This window comes from Saimiri boliviensis, chromosome 1, assembly GCF_048565385.1.
Source record: "Saimiri boliviensis isolate mSaiBol1 chromosome 1, mSaiBol1.pri, whole genome shotgun sequence".
Classification (NCBI taxonomy): domain Eukaryota; kingdom Metazoa; phylum Chordata; class Mammalia; order Primates; family Cebidae; genus Saimiri; species Saimiri boliviensis.
Window position 1 is genome coordinate 147,357,138 of NC_133449.1, and position 20,192 is coordinate 147,377,329.

Below are 20,192 nucleotides of genomic sequence, written 5' to 3' on the forward strand. Positions count from 1 at the left end.
TGCCTGTCTGCTTGCCTGAAGGTGGGAGAGCTTCCTCCCAAATAATTCCACGTGTTAATGCACACAACTGTCACTGCAGACACTCACTGAAAGGTCAACTGTCATACTGCACTGCAACCACCACTGTATCATGATTTCATCACCACCATCACTGTTACCACCCACTGCCACCACCACCACGTGTAAATTTTCTGCTCTGCAGCAGGTGTGTGGCTGAGCTGTGTGAATTATCAGGGAGACCAATTATGGTTTGCCCAGGACAGTCCCGGTTTGTCCTTGATGCTCCCGCATAATTACTAGTACCCCCTTCACTCTTCAAAGTATCCCGGATGAGATGACACACCCCGTGGTCACTTTGCAGACTCTCTCAGGGACTCACAGAGAAGGCCTCTGCAGACGAAGAATCTGAGTCTCAGAAGAGAGCTCGGTTTCCTCATCTGTCAATGATCCAGTGAGGGGCAGAACAAGGCCTGAAACCAGTCTCTTCCTGGCCAGGGCCCTCCAGCCCTGCAGACATTGACTGTCACCCCAGTGTACACACCCTGACACCACCCCTCAGCCTGGCCCTGGCATTGGCTCACCGCGTGGTGGCTGGACAGCGGCAGGCCCTTCTCCACGCTGGGGGGCACGTCATACACCTCCAGCAACGGGGCTCGGCCATTGGGACCCTTGACGGCCATGGGGGGTGTGTCATATACCTGGGGGCAGAAACAGTGCAGGGTTAATGGCGCTAGGGCCACTTGGGGGAATGGAAAAGGGGGAAACCCTGCAATACGGCCTCCAGGCTTGGCTAGGGCTGAGAAGATGCAGTTCCCTGCCCAGGGCCGAGCAGAGGCACAGACTTGCCACCCCACTCTCCACCAGCCACACACCACACACCTACCTCCTGGCCGTACTGGCTGGGAAGCAGCCCCCGAACTGGGGGCACATCGTAGATGTCCTGGGGCCCCGGGGCCAGCAGGTGTCGCGGGATGTCATACTCGTCCTGCTCCGGCTGTGAGGCTTCATATACATAGCCCTGCCCCACACGGGTGGGCACCACAACCTGGGGACAGAGAGCCAACTTCACAGCTGCCCTCAAACCTGCCCTCGGGATCACTTGAGTCTTCAGGGAGGCTCCACTCACAACTGGGAGCCTCGTTCTTTTGGGAGGTGGGCAGGGCACACCCGGTGGTAGGCACCGGTCCTCACTGCCTCTGCATCCGCTGACCTTCCTCCAGTGGAAAGCAGTACCGGGTACAGCAAGACCCCTGGGTTTTATTAAGAGCTGCCAGGTCCTGGGCCAGGCCACCAACGTCTCTACAGCCGGTTGACCTATAAGGCTCCACAGCGGAGCATGACGTGGAGGGGAGGGGATGACGCCGGCAAGGTAAGGGGCTGGGACCCTGGCTCTGGAAGGCACTACCCACAGGCAAAGACCCCCGTTACTGGGGTGCCCAGCCTGGCAGGATAAAAGGCCACAGCGGAGGCCTCGGAGCCTGCTGTCCACACCACCCAGCTGTAGCCTCCCCAGAAAGGTTGGCCCAGCAGGGGACTGCGCCCAGCCCAGGACCAGACAGAGCCACAGCCCCTCCAGCCCCCTTCCCCCATAGCACAGAGTGCGGAGACTCTGGAGGACAGGGCCAGAGGGGCAGGTTGGGTATGTGCTGGGGGCAGCGCAGCAGCTGGAACCAAGGCCTCCTCCCCACCGCACCTGTCCCGGGGAGCTGCCTGCAGCAAGTAAGACCACTGGTGACCTGAAATGAGGAGGCTCAGCAGGGGAGGCAGGTCCAGGGCCAGCCCTCCCCTCTCCAGGTGCTCTTACCCTGGCCCAGAGCCCAGAGAGGCCAAGGCCTGAACAGTGCAGAGGCAGGCAGCACAGGGGCAAGCCCAGGGCCACGCTGCCCCTCACCAGCACCGGCCTGAAGCGGGTGGGGGTGACGCCAGGCAGCCTTCTTTCCCAAAGGCCTCCTTGCCTTGAGGAGGACGAGGCCTCCCTGGTGAGATTCTCTAGCCCCTGGGCACACCTTGCCCATACAACTCCAGCACTAGGCTCCCTGTTCAGCTCTCTCCGAAGAAAAGCCTTTTGTTCCCTCCTCAAAGGGGACGTGTGGGACAGGGTGGACTTGGGGCCTCCCCGCACATCCCTGGGGGCAGCAGCACCAAAGCAGTCCCTCCCTTGGGACCAGTGCCCATGAATCCCACGAGGCCCTCCCAATGCAGGCAGGCAGCCAGCTCTGCTGGCTGAGGTTGCTATAAGGGTGCACTGGGCATGGGGGTGGCGGAGGTGCCCGACATCCCCAGACCTGGCAGAGCCTCTTGCAGTGCAGCAGAACTGGGCAGTAATGCTGGGTCCACTGGGCCTCCAGTGCTCCTGGCAGCAGAGCCTGGCAGGCTGGGGGCCTCCTTGGGGTGGCCCCGCCCTGCTCCAGCGCGTCTAGGAGTAGATTTGGCGGCCGCCTCTCCAGACTCATCTCCCTCCACGCGCCCCAGACTTGAGTCTCCTCCAGAGCTATTTTTAGATTCAGGGACCTGCCAACAGTGGGGCAGGCGGGGCAGAGGGACGTGGCAGGTTGGCTGGGCCTCGAGGCAGGGCCTGAGGCTTCTCTAGGCCTCCCAGTCTCCTGAAAGCAGGTGGGGACCCAGCCAGGACCCAGCACCAACAGGAGTGAGCACCCTCCATCCCACCCTCAGGCGATGAGGCTCAGGAGTGTAGCTGGACCAGGCTTCCCCAGGCAAATGGCCGCCTGTCACTCCTGCAGCTGAGTCGGGTGGCAGCAGGCAGCCACAGTGACCAAATGTTTCCGTTAGAAAAACAGAGCAAGTCAGCCACCAGGGGGATAGGGGAATGACTGAGGCCAGCTGCTAATCACAGACCACCCTGCAGCACACCTGAGACCCCACTAGCAGGCCCTGGAGCCCCCGGGGGTTCTGGGAACACAGCCAGAGCCCAGGAGGAGGGGACAGGACACAGACCCTGACAAAAGACCCACACGGTCTCTGACACTCACTCACACACCTCATACAATGCAGAGAAAACGCAGCACACGGCCACTGCCAGGTGCACACAAAAGAGCCAGGCAGTGCGGGGCCCTGCCAGGGCCAGGGCTGTGTCCTGCTGCCTCTCTCTTCCCCTAGAATGAGGAATCAAGCCAGGGAGACCAGTGAACTCAGGAACACATCCCTGCCTCCCGTCAAGGCACAAGAGGCAGTCGTCAGGGGAAGGGGAAAAGGTGGGCTCCCACCCTACAGCTCAGTGACTGGCCTCCCACTTCTGCAAAATGGGCGTCGCCCATTTTGTATTATTAGTATAGACGGGGTTTCACCATGCTTGCCAGGCTGGTCTTGAACTCCTGAGCTCCTGATCTGTCCATCTCAAACTCCTAAAGTGCTGGGATTACAGCTGTGAGCCACTTCATCTGGACAACAAAATACTTTTGGTATCTAATGTTGGATTTACAACTTTGAAATGCAAAACCACGTGTACACATCTGTGAAACACAGGGAAGCTGCTAGACAAAACATGCCAGAATTTCCCAGTGATTACCCCCTGATTAGAAAATTTCGTCTCCTGACTTCTTCATACATTATGCATTTTCTATAGCAAATAAGCATTGCTTTTGTGATCATAAAATACAAGCAGACACAATCAAGACTGAAGGTTTCCTGGGGAAGAACAACTGGGCCCAGGACGAAGGGCTCTTCTTCCTGGGCCACCAGCCAGGTCCAGGCCTTGGGGCACAGGACTGGGCAGCTCTAGCAATGGGTCTGGGCAGAGAAAGACCCAGCTGGTTGAGCCCCTGACAAAAATGAGAGCAGGCCTCTTGCCGGAGGGGGAAACAGAACAGCTACGAAAACACAGGCTGGAGGCCAGGCTAGGTCCAGCGGTCTCGCTGCTGCTGCTCGGCCCACAGGGCTTCCACTGCCCGCCCCAGCCTCCCACCCGCACCAGGACAAGCTTCACTGCCAAGGTAGAGGAGGGGAGGAGGGGATGTGACTGGCCTCGGGCATGTGGAGTATGGATTGTGTCTTGTGTGTACATATGCACATGCATTTGTACATGTTTGTGGGATACCGATGGGTGAACATGCTTTGTATATGTGGGCGTACACTTGTATTTGTACATGTGGGTTGGGGTGTGCATGTGTTCATGCATGTGATGTGCGCATGTGTGGGCATATACATGTGTCCACTTGTGGGAGCTGGGATGCAGCTATGTGCGTGTTCGTAAACATGAAGCATGCACAGGCATGTGTCCATGCACACGCGTCTGCAAAGGTGGGGTGCAGGTAGGCATCTATGCGGGGTCTTAAGTGTGCGTGGGCCACGGCCTGAGGCTCCCCCACAGGGCACTGCCCCCTGCCACCTTCCCAGAGGATAACAGGACCCTGCTCCTCTTGCTAAAGCCAGTTCTGGAGCAGCCTCACCCAGGCAGCCCTGCACCAGCCAGGCTCGTCTCTGGAGAGATGGCTAGGAGCAGGTAGAGCAGGAAGCGGGAGCCAGTGACCCATGCTCCCCTAGTGGCCAGGCTTGGTGGCCCATGTCCATGGAGTCCCACCTGCCAATGACCTCCCACCAGGACTCCTGGGTGCAGGCCACCCATGGGCGGGGGTGGGGGTGACTTCCTGCTGACACGATGCCCAGCTGGCACCAATGAGGTCTCTACCTCAGCCCTGGGCTGAGTGTCCACTTGGCCACTGTCTCTCCAGACACAGGTGGCTCTAGACGGGACATAGAAAAACACAAGGCTTGGGCTGCGTCCTGGAAAGCTGACCCCACAGAGCCGGGGCTGCTACGTCCCTCGGGAGTGCTGAGATGGCAGCACGGGCTGGGTTTCTCAGGTCCTCCTGGTGTGCCGTAAGAAGTAGCAGGCAGGAGAAGACGAGAGACCCGGGACATCTCCTCCGCTTCCAGGCCTGGAAACTCCACAACCCAGTTCTTGAGGGGGCTGTGGCACAGTGGAACGGCCAATCAAAGGTGAGAAAAGGTTGCTCCTGCCACAGCGAGTGGATCTTGCCACCCTCTCCAGCCACCTCCTTCCTACAGGCAGGTGAGCTTGGAAGTCAGGGGCCTGTGGACTCGGGGAGCGGGCTTAGGGCCTAGAAGCCAGAGGTCTCGTTCCCAGGCCCAGCATCTCACAGCAAGAGCCCAGGAGGCTCTCCAAGCAGCCCTCCTCTAGCAATCTCAGGGGCAGCGTCCTCCCTGGGTGGGTCCAGGAGTCACACCCAGATTACCATAAGCACCCACTGGCTCCTAGCATGCCCCAGAAGTGGAAAGGGGTTGGCCCACAGAGGCAGGGGCAGCCAGAAGCTGTGGCAGAACCCCATCCAGAGGCTGACACATAAACCCAGAGGGCACAGGGCAGCTGGGCATGAGGTGGATGGGCTCTCCCCCACGGGGACCCAGCGACTGCTGACCCCATGTGCCAAGCTCCACCTGCCCCTGGAATGCCTCGACAGACTGCTCCCTGTGGTGAGATGCCAGCAGGGCGTCTCCTGCCTGGGCCCGTTCACATCCACCTTCCCCAGACAAATGAACACTCCCCAAACACTCATCTCCCACCTTGACCTGCACCCAGAAACCATGGCCTGGGCTACACCTGTGAGGGCTGAATGACTGAACCAGGATGGCCTTACCTTTGCTGGAGGCTTTGTGCCCTCCCAGCTGCGGGTGTCCATGGACGGGGGAACCTGGTAGATGTCATGCCCCATCCCAGCAGAAGGTGGCACCTGGTAAATGTCCTGGGCAGGGCCTCCAGGCCCTGGGGGCACCTGGTACAGGTCTGTGGCCGGGCTGGGAAATGGGTGATGGGGCGTCTGCTTCGAGAAGGTAGATGTCTGCTTGGCTGGGGGTGACTGGAACTGAGGGCTGGGGCCAGGGGCTTGGTAGAGGCCTTGCTGAGTCTTGCTCGGGGTGGGCACCAGGTAGACGCTGTCAGGCTGGGGCTGGTAGGTGGCGGGGAGCATGGGCGTGTACTGGGAGGTCGGAGGTGCTGGGGCATGGAGGCTTTGTGGGAGGCCGGGCTGGGGCTGGGCAGGGGCAGCAGGAGGACCGGGCCCAGGCCCTGCTGGCTTCTTATCGTACATGCCCACTAAGATCTTGAGGCGGTTCCCGGGCACGATGCCCTGGCGCCCGTGCAGCGAGCAGAGCCACCAGCCGTCCAGGCCCTGCGTGTCCTGCTCCAGCACCGTCATGATGTCGCCCTTGCGAAAGGACAGCTCATCCGGGGACTCGGCCACGTTGTCATAGAGGGCTTTGGCCAGTACGTTCTGGGGAGAGAAGACACAGGTGTGAGATGTGCATGGGATGTCAGGGGGCTCCCCAGCTCCCGCCCCACTCTGGGGAGGCACCTGGCTTTGCTAGTGGGAAAGGAACTTGGTGGAGTTTGGTGAGATCACTGTGTCTTTGCCTCCACTCTCCCTACCTTTCCCAGCAAAAAGGCCCAGGTGATCCTGGCCTTTCAACTTCACCTGTATAACACCACAAAATCCTCTTGACCACTGCCACCACCAAAACTCCAGGGATGACCCTCAAGATATCCCTAAAAGCCCCACCCAAGGCCACTCCCTGGACTAACACGGGGAGAGCAGCGGTTAATAACAACAGTGCTGCCAAGTGAAAAGAAATTGTAATGGTTCTCTCTTGAGACAAAAGAACATAATTTAGCAAAAAGGACAACTTCTTAGAATAAAAACTGAACAAAAATGAGAGGCAACCTCTTAACAAAGTCCATCTACCCAAAATCTACCAAAGTCAGTAACTTAGAAATCTCAAACACCTTCCGTAAGGCTGGGAGGGAAGCAGGAGGTGCACCCTCCCTGTCCAGCCCCATCACCCTCAGCAAACTCTCCCGGGGCAGGGCACATGCTCCACGTGGCACAGGAGCCAAGCAGCCCAAGAGGGACTTGGAAGAGGCTGTGGGATCAGAGGCAGGAGGGTCATGGCAAGGGCAGGCTCGGAGCCTCGCTGGCACACAAGAGCCCGAGCAGGGAGGCCTCGAAGTTTGCTGCCACACTCGTGCATCCTTGCCCCTGCTGCCCCATCCAGGTGCCAGGCGCAGGAGGGGCCCAGGGACAGGGGGGTCCCCAGCTGGAGAGTGTGGTTGGTTCCAGTAAAAGGTAGGTGTGAGGAAGGCAGGGGGTGAGACAAGGCCAGGGCTGCAGCCGCTCCTAGGGTAGCAGAGGGCTGCATGGGTTCCACAGGGGCCCCAGACTTCACACACAGGGAAGCTGGGTCTGAGGACAGTGCCAGGCCAGCTGAGCGGTGACCCACACTGGGTTCCAGCCGCCCCACCAGCCTGGCCTCAGCTCTGGGCTGCCCTGCAAGGACCCTCCTCAGAGTCTCCTGGGATCTGAGATGTGCAGTCTCATGTAGATTCTGACTCGGAAATGGGACCTTGGTTCTGGCCAGCCAGTAGCTGTGTGACCATCCCCACTTGGGTCCAAGTCCCATTTTCTGAACTCCATCTGCAAGGAGTGAAACAAGGAAGGGCCACGCCCCCTTGGGCAGAAACAGGAAGCAGGAGCCTGGGCCTTGGGGCTGAGGAGAGGGGTGAGGCCTCTTCCAAGTCCCAAGGGCCCACCCTCCTCCCCTTTACCAGCAGGGGCTGGACAGCACCCCTCTGAGCGCCGCCTCCCTGGCCGGCATGGGGGAAAGAGGGCGAAGTCACACCAGACAGCAGCCCGGGCAGGCAGTGGGTGCCCCAGGTCCCAGGGGCAGATGTTCAAACCCCGCTGCTCATTTGCCCCGGTTGGGTAACATCAGCTGGGAGCCCATTTCTCCAGAGCAGCTTGGAGCCTCCAGCCCCTAAAAGAGCCAGAGGCTGGACAGTAGGGAGCCAGGAGGAGCAAGGCCCGTGGGAGGTGCCGGGGGCAGCTCAGGAGGGCAGGCCCAGGTGGAGTCACACTGGAGCCAAGGTGGGCACAAGGGCAGAGGCCCCAGATCACAGCAGCACCATCCATACCACGATCATAGAAATGAAAAAGGTACTCGAGTCAAAAACATGCCTCAAGAAAACGTCCTGTGAAATGTAAAGACGAGAGAGGATGAGGACGGGATCGAGATGCGTGAGACAATGGGGACACTTTCTCTTCCTGTTTTTCAGGAATGAGTGTTTCTTGCTTTGGGCTGAAAAAATACACAGAAAGAAATCAGTGGACTGTGTCCCAGTCTCAGGCAGGATGGGACAGGCACTGCGGCGGGTCGAGGGGCCAGAGCCCCACAGAGGAGTGGGAGGAGCAGAGGCTCTCCTGCAGCCCACCCGGGCTCAGGGCCCCCATCCTAGGCTGCCAGCAAGACAAGCATTTCCCAAATATGGTCTGCAGCCTGCCTTTGGGAATCACAGCCCATCAGGGGGCGGGCCACCCTCCCCCAGTGACCCTGCACACCACGGAGCAGCCCACCACCGGGTCCCCCAGCCCCTGCCCTGGTGACCACAGGAAGTGCCAGCAGAGTGAGTCACAGGAAAATTCCCCTCTAGCCAAGTCAGAGAAGGTGGGGGTGTGGACAGAGGGGACTGCCCCGAGGAGGCCCCTCACCTCTTAGGAGGGCGGCCCAGGGAAGGCTGGCAGAGGCCCCGCCAGGCAGGGCTGGGCACTCAGGGAGGCTGTGGGAGCACAGGCAGGGAGGGTGGCGGCTCTGCGGAGGGAAAGGCCTTGCAGGGAGGGGAAGCCTGGCCCAGGTGAGCGGCTGGGGCCTCTGCCCTCGAGGCCCAACCCCTCCCAGCATGAGCTCAATGACAGGCCACAGCCCAGTCTGGGGCCGCTGGAGCCAGGCTGGGAAGCACCTCACAGGCTGGGCACGTGGCACTGAGCGCCTGGCACCAGAAGCTCCCCGGCCTGCGTCAGCTGCTGTGTCCCCCCACCCCCCTGCCAGCCTGAGCTCTGGACACTGCTGGTACACAACTGACCGCTACAGCTGGCCAGGGACCCGCCTTTCTGGGGCTCTCTGCCTCCCTGTCTGTCCCCAAGGATGCACACTCCTTCCTCCTCGCTAACCAGCAGCTAAGACTCAGACCTGGGCCCGGCTGTGGGACCTTGGGCAAATCCCCTAGACTCTCTGAGCACCTAGATCCTCTCTGCTGGATGATGACAGCCCTGGTTTCATAAAATTGTTCTTTTTCTTTAGACAGGGTCTTGCTCTATCGTCCAGTACTGTGACTGTGGCTCTCAATGCAACCACCTCTCAGACTCAAGCGATCCTCCCACCTCAGTCTCCCAAGCAGCACCACCAGCCCAGCTAATTTTTTTTGTGTAGAGATGGGGTCTCCTTATCTTGCCTAGGCTGGTCTCAAACTCCTGGGCTCAAGTGATCCTCCAGCTTCAGCTTCCCAAAGTATTGGGATTACAGGTGTGAACCACCTTGCCTGGCCACACTGTTCTTTTAACAAAAGATTTGTCAGGCCCCTGCTTTGGCGGGGCTCCGCAGAGGTAGCGCAGGCCTAGTGGACAAGGCCTCTGTCCACACAGGATTTATACTATAGTGGGACAGAAAGACACCAAATAATTTGCTTTGATGGGGAAGAAAGTGGGGGTGCCAAAAATAATGTGAGAGAAGGCCTCTGAACACAGGGTCAGAGACGGCCTCCCCAAGAAGATGATGTTCCACAGGACTGTGTCTGGGAAGAACACGGGGCAAAGGGCCTCAGCCAGGGGCTGGAGCAGGGACGCAGGCTGTGAGCCTGGAGGGGTGGGAAGGACTCACAGGGCAGACTCCGTGGATGATGCGGGCACAGCTCAATGACAGTCTTCCACACAACAAGCTTCCCATGGCCAAGTAAGCCCAGAAAAGCAAAGCCCACACCACCGCAAGCACTGGACATGCTCGCAGGACCCCCAGCAGCCTCCCCAGGAACCTGTGCCACCCTCCAACCTGGGGGAGAGGCCAGCTTCCCCAGACTTACTTTCTCAGCCTCCTGCACTGCTGGGCCTAGGGCAGGACCCCAGCTGGGCCAATCAGGTGCTCCTGCCCAAGTTCTCAAGGGACACACACAACTGTGACCTCAGATGGGGTGCAAAGCCAGCCCAGGGGGACACTGTCAGCCACCTGTGTCCAAGGCATAGTGGACACTGCTGCCTGACTCTCCCAGTCTCTGGTACCTCACTCTGCAGCTCCCTACTCCCACTTCAGGACACGCTGGACCATCATACCCTCCAGGAAGGCTCCTCCTAGGACACCACCTCTCCTCTGCCCTCACCTCACAGTACTGCCCAGCATGTCTTGATACAGCCCAATTCACACTCCTGGACCCCAGGCACCCAGGACAGGAGGACAAGTCTACCTTCTTCAGCAGGGCAGCTCCAGGGCGCATGCACAGAGGAACCCGGGAATGCACTCAGGGGCTCGCTTGGCAGGGCCAGATGGGGAGAGCCCCAGCCTGATGCCAGCACTCCCCAAACAATATCCCAGCTGTTGCACATGGGAGCCGACAGGACCACCCCACAGGCTCTGCCTGGCTCTAAGAACAGCCTTCATTGTATCCTGGGGTCCGCCTGGGCACCAGATCCACCCGGGCCAGGCAGGCGGCACACGTCAGGGAGAGCTGCAGCCTTTGGATGGGTGCTGGGGTCTCCTCATCGGCTCTGCCAGTTGCCTTGGGAGCCCTGGATGTGCTGTAGCTGTCCCTAGATGTTGACTCTGGGTGTGGGGAAGCTGGAGTTGGGGAGTAGTAAGAGGAGATGCTGCTGCTCCAAGGAACCTTCCCTGGTTGCCTGAAGAGACAACTCAGGAGTTCTCAGGCGCAGGGCCAGCCTGAGCCAACTGCAGTGAACACTGCAGGCAACACCACTGACCAAAATCCCCTCTGCCAGGCCTGGCTCACATCTGGCCTGCACCCTTTCACCCAGCAAACGTGACCTCAGCACCCGCAAGCCAGTGCAAGGTGGGAGCTGGGAAGAAATGGCCAGAGGAACGCCTGGTCTCCAAGACCCTGGGGTGGGGACAGACAAGGAAACGAGTAATAGTGCCACACTTGTCACTAGGTTCACAACAACAAGAACAGCACAGTTCCTCCCTGCCAGAGGCAGAGCTCTTTCCCGCACAGCCACCAGCTCATTTAACCTCTGAAACAACCTTATAAGACATGATTACCTCCATCTCCCTACACAGGGAAACCAAGGCTCAGAAGTTCCCCAACAGCCTGGGGGTCACTGAGTCCAGAAGCAGCAGAGGCCAACTCTGGGCTCAGATACAGTGGAGCTGGGTGATGCCTGGGTTTGTGGAAACCATGAGAGGAAATGTCACAGGCCTTCCCCACCCCTCCTGTCCATGCCCCCAGTGCACATGCGCACCCGCCCCAGCACAGCAGGCACTTGGGAAACACTGGCTTCTTTCATACCCAGAACCGTCACAAACTTGGGCCAAGTTTACTTCTGGGGCATTCTATTTGCTTGTGCCAAAGAGCCCCCGTGGCCAACAGATGCAGGCCCAATGAGTGTGCGCCCCACTGGCCATCTGCACCCGCAGCTCTACTCATCCACACACCACATCAGGACCCCTCCAGGTGGGTCCCAATCATCCCACTTGGCCCTGGCCCAGGCTCTGAGGGGCAGCATTTCTTCCCCCACCCATGTCCCCATCCTGGGTGGAACTCCAGGACCTGCCAGCTTTAGTGGCATCTTCTCCTAATATTCCCACAGACAACTGGGTGGCTGGGGTCTGGGCTCAAGTCCTGGGTGCCCAGGTGGCAGAAAGCAAGGGTCTGGGCGGACCACACAGCCTGTGTGCGGGGCCCACGTTCCAGAACCACTCTGGGGAGCACGGCTCCTGTTCTACCGGCCTCAGGACATGACTCCTCAAAGAGGCTGAGGCAGGGAAGGCGTGCAGGCTCTCAGGCCCTGGGCCCCACGTGTGACACTCAGCAGCAGGAGGGAATAAAAAGCCACCTGTGGGGTGTCCACTGCCAAGGGCTCCCTGACACAAGCACAGAGTGACACAAGCACAGAGCACAGCCTGGCCTTGGCTGCAATGCCACAGCAGATGCCTTTATGCCCAGGGCCAGCTATGGGCTGGAAACACACTCCAGCCCCCACTCCTGCCAGAGCATCCCAGGCAGTGTCCCTAAGAGGCTGGGCAGAGGCGGTGGCACGGGGAGGGCCCTCCTGCTGCAGGACATGGAACCTGCAACCCAAAACATCCCACGGACAGTGAAGATGGCTGGCAGCCCCCAGGCCTGTGCCCCCTGCAGGCAGGATCAGCGGGGTTCACTCAGGCAGACTGGCTGGATGCTTATGATCCAGGAATTTTGGCAGAGAGCTCAGTGTGAGGCTGACCCCTGACTTCGGGGACAGCACCAGGCCCAGAATAGGGGCAGCCCCCACCTCCGGCCCCAGCTATGTCTTCAAGGGGGCTGGACCCACCCCCACCCCACCCTCCTTCTGCCCCAGGCTAGCACCTAGAGGTGGGAGGAAGTTAGGGCAGCAAGACACAGGTGGAGCCAGGGCCTCTCCTGTGCTCAGAGGGCCAGGAAGGGCCTGACAGAGGACAGAGCCCCACCCTCTTACAGGGAGACCGCCTTGCAGCCTTTTATCTGGGGGCCCCGAAAGACCCAGAGGAAGAGGTCTGCCCAGTGTCTTTGCTGGAGAAATACCCCTATCACCCAACCCCAAACCCTACACTTCAAGTCTGACACCAATACTGTCTCCTCCAAGAAGATCCCCTGGAGCGCATGCACCTCCCCTGCTGGTTGGTTCTAGCTGCTTCAGCTGGCTATGGGCTTCTGGGGGCAAGAGAGGGAGTTGTCTAGGCTCAGGAGAAAAGGGTGGTGGAACCTCCTAAAGGGACAGTAGCTGCCAGGAGAGGGCCACAAAGGCACAGCCTTGAAACCAGAGGGCTCCTACCAAGGTGACAACCCCAAAAGAGCATGGTGGTCTCCAAGGACCAGAGCAGCCCCAGTCCCAGACTAGGAATTCGGAGGCCACATGTGGTGCTGCACTGGGGCCATGACAAGAGACGAGGTTCTGGATCCAGTTCTGAGGAGAACTGACTGCCTCTCTGTACCTCAGTGTCCCCATTTGCACCATCTGTATAATGGGGGAGGGGCTTGAGGAGCTGCCTCAGGGCCCTTCCTGCACAGACAGGAGGCCCTAGTGGCACTGTCCTTATTTCCACCCCTCATTGAGACCTGGGGTCATGGTACCAGCCCACAGTGCTCCACCTCCTGCTCAGAGAAACAGTAATGGCTAGAGGCCGTTACTGCCTCCTGCCCCAGCCCAAGGTGACTTTACTGGCAGAACCTGGGACTGCCCGGCCCTGCCTCCACCCAGCTCCCGGGCAAGCAGTGCCAGGAGGAAGTGTCAACAGCTCCTCCCCCAAGCTCCTTTGCCCACAGTCCCCCCAGCCCCGTACCTGGGCCTGGATTCTCCAGGCACCCCAACACCTGCTCTCACAGGTTAGCCAGCCCCCACCACCCAAACTCTCCATCAAGGGAAAGGAATGGGCACAAGAGGGGGCGTCACCCGGCCCAGGGTGATGGGAAACATCTCACCTGGCCGAATCCAGCAAGAAAGTTATCAACCCATGGTCATTCTGCAAAGGTGACCAAAGCCGCGGCAGGGCCGGGGAGAGGTGGGGGAAAGGAAACCATGGGCTCTCAGGAGGGAACGGGAGCCTCGAGTTGGAAAATGGAGCTGCTGTCCCCGGTCTGGAACTCGAAACTCTAATATCTTCCAGGCCCTAAGATCGTAAGCCCGTCGCCCCGCACTCCTCGGCAAATCTCAGCTTTCCCATCTCCCTCACCTTGGCCCTCCGATCAGCCTCTCGGACCCTCGAGCGGCAGCCCCATCCCTGCTCTAACTCTTCGGGTCCCTCAACCATGGACTCCGAAGCCACACTGCAGAACCCGGCCCTGGCCCCCTCCCACGACTCTCGCGTGCGGCAGGGACTCCCGTGGCCAGGACCCGGCTTCCAACGGCGCTCGGCGGGTGGGGAGGCAAGCCCGCGGCGCGCCCGCCCCCACCCCGGCTCCGCTCCCGGAACCCGGCGCCGGCGGCCGGAGTGAATCATTAACCGAACCCGGGTGCTCCGGCCGAGCCTTCCCCGCCGGCGCCAAGCACTGGCCCGCCCGGCCCCGGTTCCCCGGAGCTCCTCCCTCTCTGCGAGCGGTGGGCAGTCCCCACGCCACACCAGAAGGACCACCCGCCGGAGGCTCACCGGCCCCTCCTCGCAGACGAGGAAACTGAGGCTCGGGGGCAGGGCGCAGAGGCTCAAGGTGACACAGCCGGCGCGAGCCGACAGGGGAGCGCGGGCTCCGCCAGCCACTTTCCCGACCTAGGAACCCTCCAGCCTGCCTCCGGCCCCGCCAACACCCCCGAGGCGCGCAGGCTCCGGAGCCTCCGCGGTTCCTGCCTCTCGCCTCCCCGGCCAGGGCGGAAGGAGGTCCCGGGACAGCGGACCCCGGCCGGCAGTTCCCAGGCTCCGCAGGTCCGGCAGGAAATGCCACTGGTTTAACCCCTTCCCGCCCGCGCCCGCCCGGGAGCCGGCCGCCTCGAAGCCGGGACGCGGCCCCGCCCCTCCTGGCGCCCTCACCAGGTGGTTCATGGTGTCCAGCGGGCCTGGAACCTCAGCTCCCCAGAGGGCGCACACGGAGCTGCCCGGGCCGCGTGCCCTCGGTGCTCCGAGCGCGCAGCGGCTGCCCCAGTACCGCCGCGCAGCTGCCGCCTCGGCGGCCCAGAACCGATCCAGCAGCGCTCCGCCCGCCGCCGTGGCCCAGCCTGCCCAGCCCGATCCCAGCATGCCCGGCCGCACGCGGCCATTGGCCGCCGCAGCTCTCCATGCAAATGAGCCCCCTGTCGGGGGCGCAGACGCGCGGGCAAAGGCCCGCCCAGTGGGCCCGCCCCCCGCCCCGCCCCGCCCCGCCCCCACTTCCTACCCTCCAGGCCCCTGCCCCAGGCCGGGCTTCCAGCCTAGGACGCAGGACACCGCTTTGCCAACAAATGTACGTCCCCGCCTTCCACCAGGGCGAGAACGCACCGAAGTCCTACGCAAATGCCTCCACTTCTGGGAAGGCTGCCCGGATTGCCCTCCTCCAGAGCCGAGACGCGGCCGCAAGCCTTCTGTCTTGCCCGCTAACCAACCCCTGGGCATTCATCGCGTGTCCATGGGCCGTGGGACTCAGATCTGAATCTAGAGAGAAAGGGGTGGGGACGTGCCCCAGTCTGCAGGAAAAGAATTACCGCCACCACCACAGCTCCGGCTGCGGACCCACCGTGTGAGGAAGGACCCAGGAAATGAAGCCTCAAGCAGGGAGGCTGGCGAGCTCTCAACCCAGCGCTTTTCACCTGCAGCACCGACCTTTCCTTGCATTGTGCCGACATCTGGGGACGCCGGCTGGTCCTCCAGCTGATCTGCCTCCACTCATTACTCATTCCTGGGCTCAGCCTAAAACCTGGGCCCAGTACCCTCCTGAGCCCTGCTCCAACTCACGTGCTTCAGCGACATGGGGTAGGAAGGTGGCATTCCGGGAATGAGGGAGACAGAAGGAACCCGGGGGGAAACTGAGTGGAGACAACCTTGGCTCTCCTGAGTCGCCTCTTGCTCCGCTGCAGGTCAGTGACTGTCACTCCATGCAGCAGAACCAGGGTGCCAGAGACCCTGGTCCAGGCCAGGGATGCACAGTCTGCAGGGAGATCACAGGACCAAGCCTACTCCAGACTAGACAGGACCTTCAGTCAACAATCCTGGGCCACTGGCTGAGCAAGGGGATGCCATCAGGCAGCTCCGGTAGCAGGAAAGTGGCGGGATAGACCCGGCTTCACAGAGAATTCTCAAGCATGGCCTATGAAAGACACAAGCCCAGGCGGGCCTGCAGCTGCCCCTCTGCCTGACACCTAGGGCTCAGCCGATGCCGATGCAGCACCTGGCCAGATGTGCTGCCTTGGCAGGCCCTCTGCCCTCTTTGGGCTCCTTTCTCATCTGAAAAGGAAGGGGCTGAAACAGCCCAGGTCCTCTGGGGTGCTTGTTAAAAAACAGACTCCTGAGTCCCACCCCCCCTAAAAACTGGACATCTGCATTTCCTCAATATTTGGCTTGGGAACCATTGGCCAGGACTCTCAGCACAGCGGGTGAGGAAGGTGCAATGGGATGGGACACAGTGTGACCCAGAGTCCTCGGGAGGAACAGGACAGCTAGCCAACACCCTGTCTCCCCAGCACAGCCCACCCCACCTCAGAAGAGGAGCCAGCTGTCAGGGAGGCTGCCTGGAGCATCTCCTCCTGCTTGTTCCCAAGAGCTGTGCCCGAACCCTCCTGCACCCTGACCCTGTACAGCCACCCACACCTCAGCCTAGCTGGCACACCAGCTTCCCAGGGAGCAAGTCTGAACCAGCAGGACCCTCAGGAGCCTCAGGTTATCCCTGGGCCTCCACTTCTGTGGGGAGGGGAGGGAAACAGGCCTCATGGGCAGGGAGTGCCCGCAGGCGGGGCTCCAGGCAGCAGTCCCTGTAGGGATGAGCAGGAACACATAAGGCCTGGCCCTCAAGGGAGCTGGCCCCCGCTCCATCCTAGCTGGCCAAGGAGCAGGGTGCAGTGAGGAGGTGGATGGCTAAGATGAGACCCTCCTCCCCCAGGAGCGGGATTAGAGCAGCGCTGGGGGTGGGGCTGCTGGTGTGAGCGGGAGGCAGCAAGGGGAACAGGCTCCAACACAGGCATTTCAAAAATTTGCTCCTTTTCCACTTAAATTCCCTCCCCCCAAGGCTGTGCCTCCCAGAATGGCATTTCCGCTTTGGAAACAAGGCCCCAGGAGCTAAGCCCCACTGTGTGGATGGGGATGTAGCTGGGGGATGAGGGAAGATGCCCCCAAAGGCTGGTAGGTGGGGGAGGAGCACTCACTGGGCAGGCTCTGGCTGGGGTATATGGGATAGAAACTCACCCCACCCCAGTCCAGCCTCCCGGACCTCTGCTGCCAAGGACTGGGATGCAGTCCCATGTACCCAGCACAGCCTTGGTGCCAGGCCAGTGCCAGGGGCCCTAGGACCACGTGCTTATTTTGTGCACACAGCAATCTGGCAAAACAGGCTTCACCATTAGCCATTTTTTTTGTTTTGTTTTGTTTTTGAGACAGAGTCTTGCTCTGTTGCCCAGGCTGGAATGCAGTGGTGCTATCTCGGCTCACTGCAACCTCCTGGGTTCAAGCCGTTCTCCTGCCCCAGCTTCCCAAGTAGCTGGGTCTACAGGTGCATGACACCAAGCCTGGCTAATTTTTGTAAATTTTTAGCAGAGATGGGGTCTCACCATAAAGGTCAAGCTGGTCTCGAAATCCCAACCTCAGATGATCCACCTGCCTCAGCCTCCCAAAGTGCTGGGATTACAGGTGTGAGCCACCGTGCCTGGCCTAGCCCCATTTTTCACATGAAGAGACCAAGACCCAGTTTACCAACCACTGCCCTATCCCACACACTTTGGGGCACAGAAGGGACAGGGCCAGGGAAGAAATGGGGCTGCTAAACCTCAGCCCACCCTGCAGCAGGAAGGGAATCTAGGGACAGGGACAGCAGAACTCCAGGCTCAGAAAGCCAAGGAACCCTGTCACACATCAGACTGCAAAAGAGCAGGTAGCTGAGACCTAAGCACCCTCCTCCCCTGCTTGATGCTCACCAGTGTCCGCTGCAGCATTTATGACAGTAAATCATGGAGCATAATATCAATACCAACTCTAGAGGACTGGTGAGACATGACACCCCCTCAATAGGATAGCTTACAGCTATTACATGGCCTCTTCCAAAGACTGAAGTAATACAAGAAAATGCTACAACAAAGTAAAGTGACAAGAGCAGGCTAAAACTAGCTTGCACAGTGTAAAGGCACATAGCCCCTTCCTCTCCTGAAGCCTCAGCCTCCCAGAAGCGGTGAGGGTGGGCTGGACTGCCCAGCTGATGGCCAGCTCTGGGAGCAGCAGCAGGAGAGGATTTCCTGAGGCCGGAGGTGAGTACTGCCAGCCCCAGGGACAGGAAGAAATGATGTCTCTGGAGGGCCAATGAGAGCTGACGCCATCTCCCTAGGCTGGACTCGCACAGAGGCAAGCTCAAAACCCAGGCAAGGCTGGGCAAGGTGGCTCACACCTGTAATCCCAGCACTTTGGGAGGCCGAGGCAGGTGGATCACTTGAGGTCAGGAGTTTAAGACCAGCCTGGCCAACATGGTGAAACCCCGTCTCTACTAAAAATACAAAATTAGCTGGGCATAGTAGTGGGCGCCTATAGTCCCAGTTACTCAGGAGGCTGAGGTAGGAGAATTGCTTGAATCCAGGAGGCGGAGGTAGCAGTTAGCCGAGATCGTTCCACCGCACTCCAGCCTGGGCAATGGAGCAAGACTCCATCTCTAAAAAAAAACCCAAAAAACAAAAAACAAAAACCCAGATGAGGGCATGGGACCCTTGTGGATAGCACAGAGGTGGGCCTGCTGTCACACACAGACTGGACATCCCACACCCCTAACACCAGTCCTTCCTCACTGCTGCCCGGGGACCAGGACGGAACAATGGCGACCCCGAGGCAGAGTGAGGGGCAGTGCCCCAGGCAGCTCCCACAGCCAGCAGAGCTCACCCCTCCCTACCTCATAACCCAGGTGTGTCCCCACGGGAAAGCACCCCATATGACCCCAGACAGCAGAGACTGCCCTCAGGACTCAAGCTGGAGCTGTCGCGATAAAGGGTTTTCCCATCCTCCCCTGCTCTCGAGGGTGGAGTAACCGCAGGGCAGTGTTTGTCATTACAGTAGCCGCTCTGACTGTGGGAAGGTGGGCGGGCCCTATGGCCTGAAGCCAAATCCCTCCAGTGGTCGTCCCCTTTGGCATGCCCAAGGCCAGTCTCCAGAAACCCGGGGTCAGGGACAGACCCAAGGTGTGTGGGCAGAGCTGCCAGGCAGGGGACACAGCACAGGGGTGGGGTGAGGCCGCCCTGTACTCCAAATCCTGCCCGAATCCCAGGAAACCCAGCCCTGTGCCTCCATGTCAGGCCTGTCAGGAACAGAACTGGAAAAAGTAGCACAACTTTCTCAATTATCTGGAAATTAACAAGCAGCAGAGGCCCCTGCTGGAAGTGCCTGCTTCAGAGAGGGGCTCTGCTCACAGCGGTCCGAGGCTGGAGTGGGCCAGCAAGGCAGCCCCCGGGCACCGTTCAGAGGCTCTCCACCCACCCCAGCAACCCCTTCCTCTTCTGCACCCTCCTCTCTCAGCTCTCCCCTCCTGCCAGGGCCTCCTGGGCCTGGCAGGTGGGGGCAGGCACAAGCACAGGGCCCTCCCAAACAGGTCCTCCTGGACCAGGGGCACACCTGTGTGCAGTGAGGAGGGCCCATGTGCGCTCTGCCCCCTGCTGACCCCCATGTCCCCCTCCTGCGTCGGCACCCTGGCAGAGGCAACCCCTCAGCACTGCCTGGAGGAGGGGGAAGAGAGGGAGCGAGAAGGAGGGGCAAGGGGGCAAGTTCTGTCCTCATCCTCAGAGAGGAAGCTCCGCAGCTCCGAAGCTAGGGGCTGCCCAGCTCTCGGCTGACTGGCTGGGTGGGCAGGGATGAGGGTGTGGTCAGGAGGCCTCCCCAGCCCAGCCCAGCCCAGCCCAGCCCAGCCATCTGCTTCTCCCATGGCAACCAGCCCCAGCGCATTGGGCGGAGGGGTGAATTAACACACCATCTGCTGCCCACTCCCAGCCGCTTCCGCAGAACACAGGTGCCCACACCCACAGATACCCACTCGGCCACTCTGCTGGGGTCAGCAGACCAGGGGCCAGTGGAGTCACAAGAGGGGACCCTGGGGGCTCTGGGTGGCAGTAATGGAAAGAGTGGATACAGAGAAGACAGAGCTGTGGCAGCCAAAGAGAAAGCAATGCCTTTTTTTCTTTTTTTAAACACATGGTCTCTCTGTGTCACTGACGCTGGAGTGCAGTGGCACAGTCACAGCTCACTGCAGCCTCAACCTCCTGGGCTCAAATGATCCTCTCACCTCAGCCTCTTGACTAGCTGAGTCTACAGATGTGTACCAACATGCCTAATTTTTTTATTTTTTGTAGAAATGTGGTTCCACTATATTGCCCAGGCTGGTCTCGAACTCCTGGGCTTAAGTGATCCTCCTGTCTTGACCTCCTAAAGTGCTGGTATTACAAGCGTGAAAAAGCAATGCTTTTTCTCCCTCTTTGTACTGCACCATTGGGCTAGGCTGGGTGTCCCCCTGGAGCCTGCACCAGCCTACAGATAAAGGCTCCTTTGCCCTGGGAGACGCAGGCCCAGGCTCT

At 60.2% G+C, this 20,192-nt stretch overlaps 1 protein-coding gene across 5 annotated transcripts in view; it reads right to left on the reverse strand.

The window, feature by feature from the left end:
- BCAR1 (BCAR1 scaffold protein, Cas family member) overlaps positions 1 to 20,192 on the reverse strand; it is a 34,661-nt gene that overhangs the window by 6,133 nt on the left and 8,336 nt on the right. For 2 of the 5 annotated variants that reach the window (XM_039474445.2, XM_010350617.3), the window contains 3 exons: positions 5,616 to 6,248; positions 884 to 1,045; positions 582 to 698 (listed from right to left, as the gene is read on the reverse strand). In XM_039474445.2, the coding sequence (XP_039330379.1) occupies positions 582 to 698; positions 884 to 1,045; positions 5,616 to 6,248 (912 nt within the window). Of the gene's footprint in view, positions 1 to 581; positions 699 to 883; positions 1,046 to 5,615; positions 6,249 to 13,462; positions 14,101 to 14,127; positions 14,232 to 14,502; positions 14,736 to 20,192 lie in introns of those variants that run through there. The other 3 variants (XM_039474441.2, XM_010350616.3, XM_010350613.3) reach the window with 3 other exon arrangements.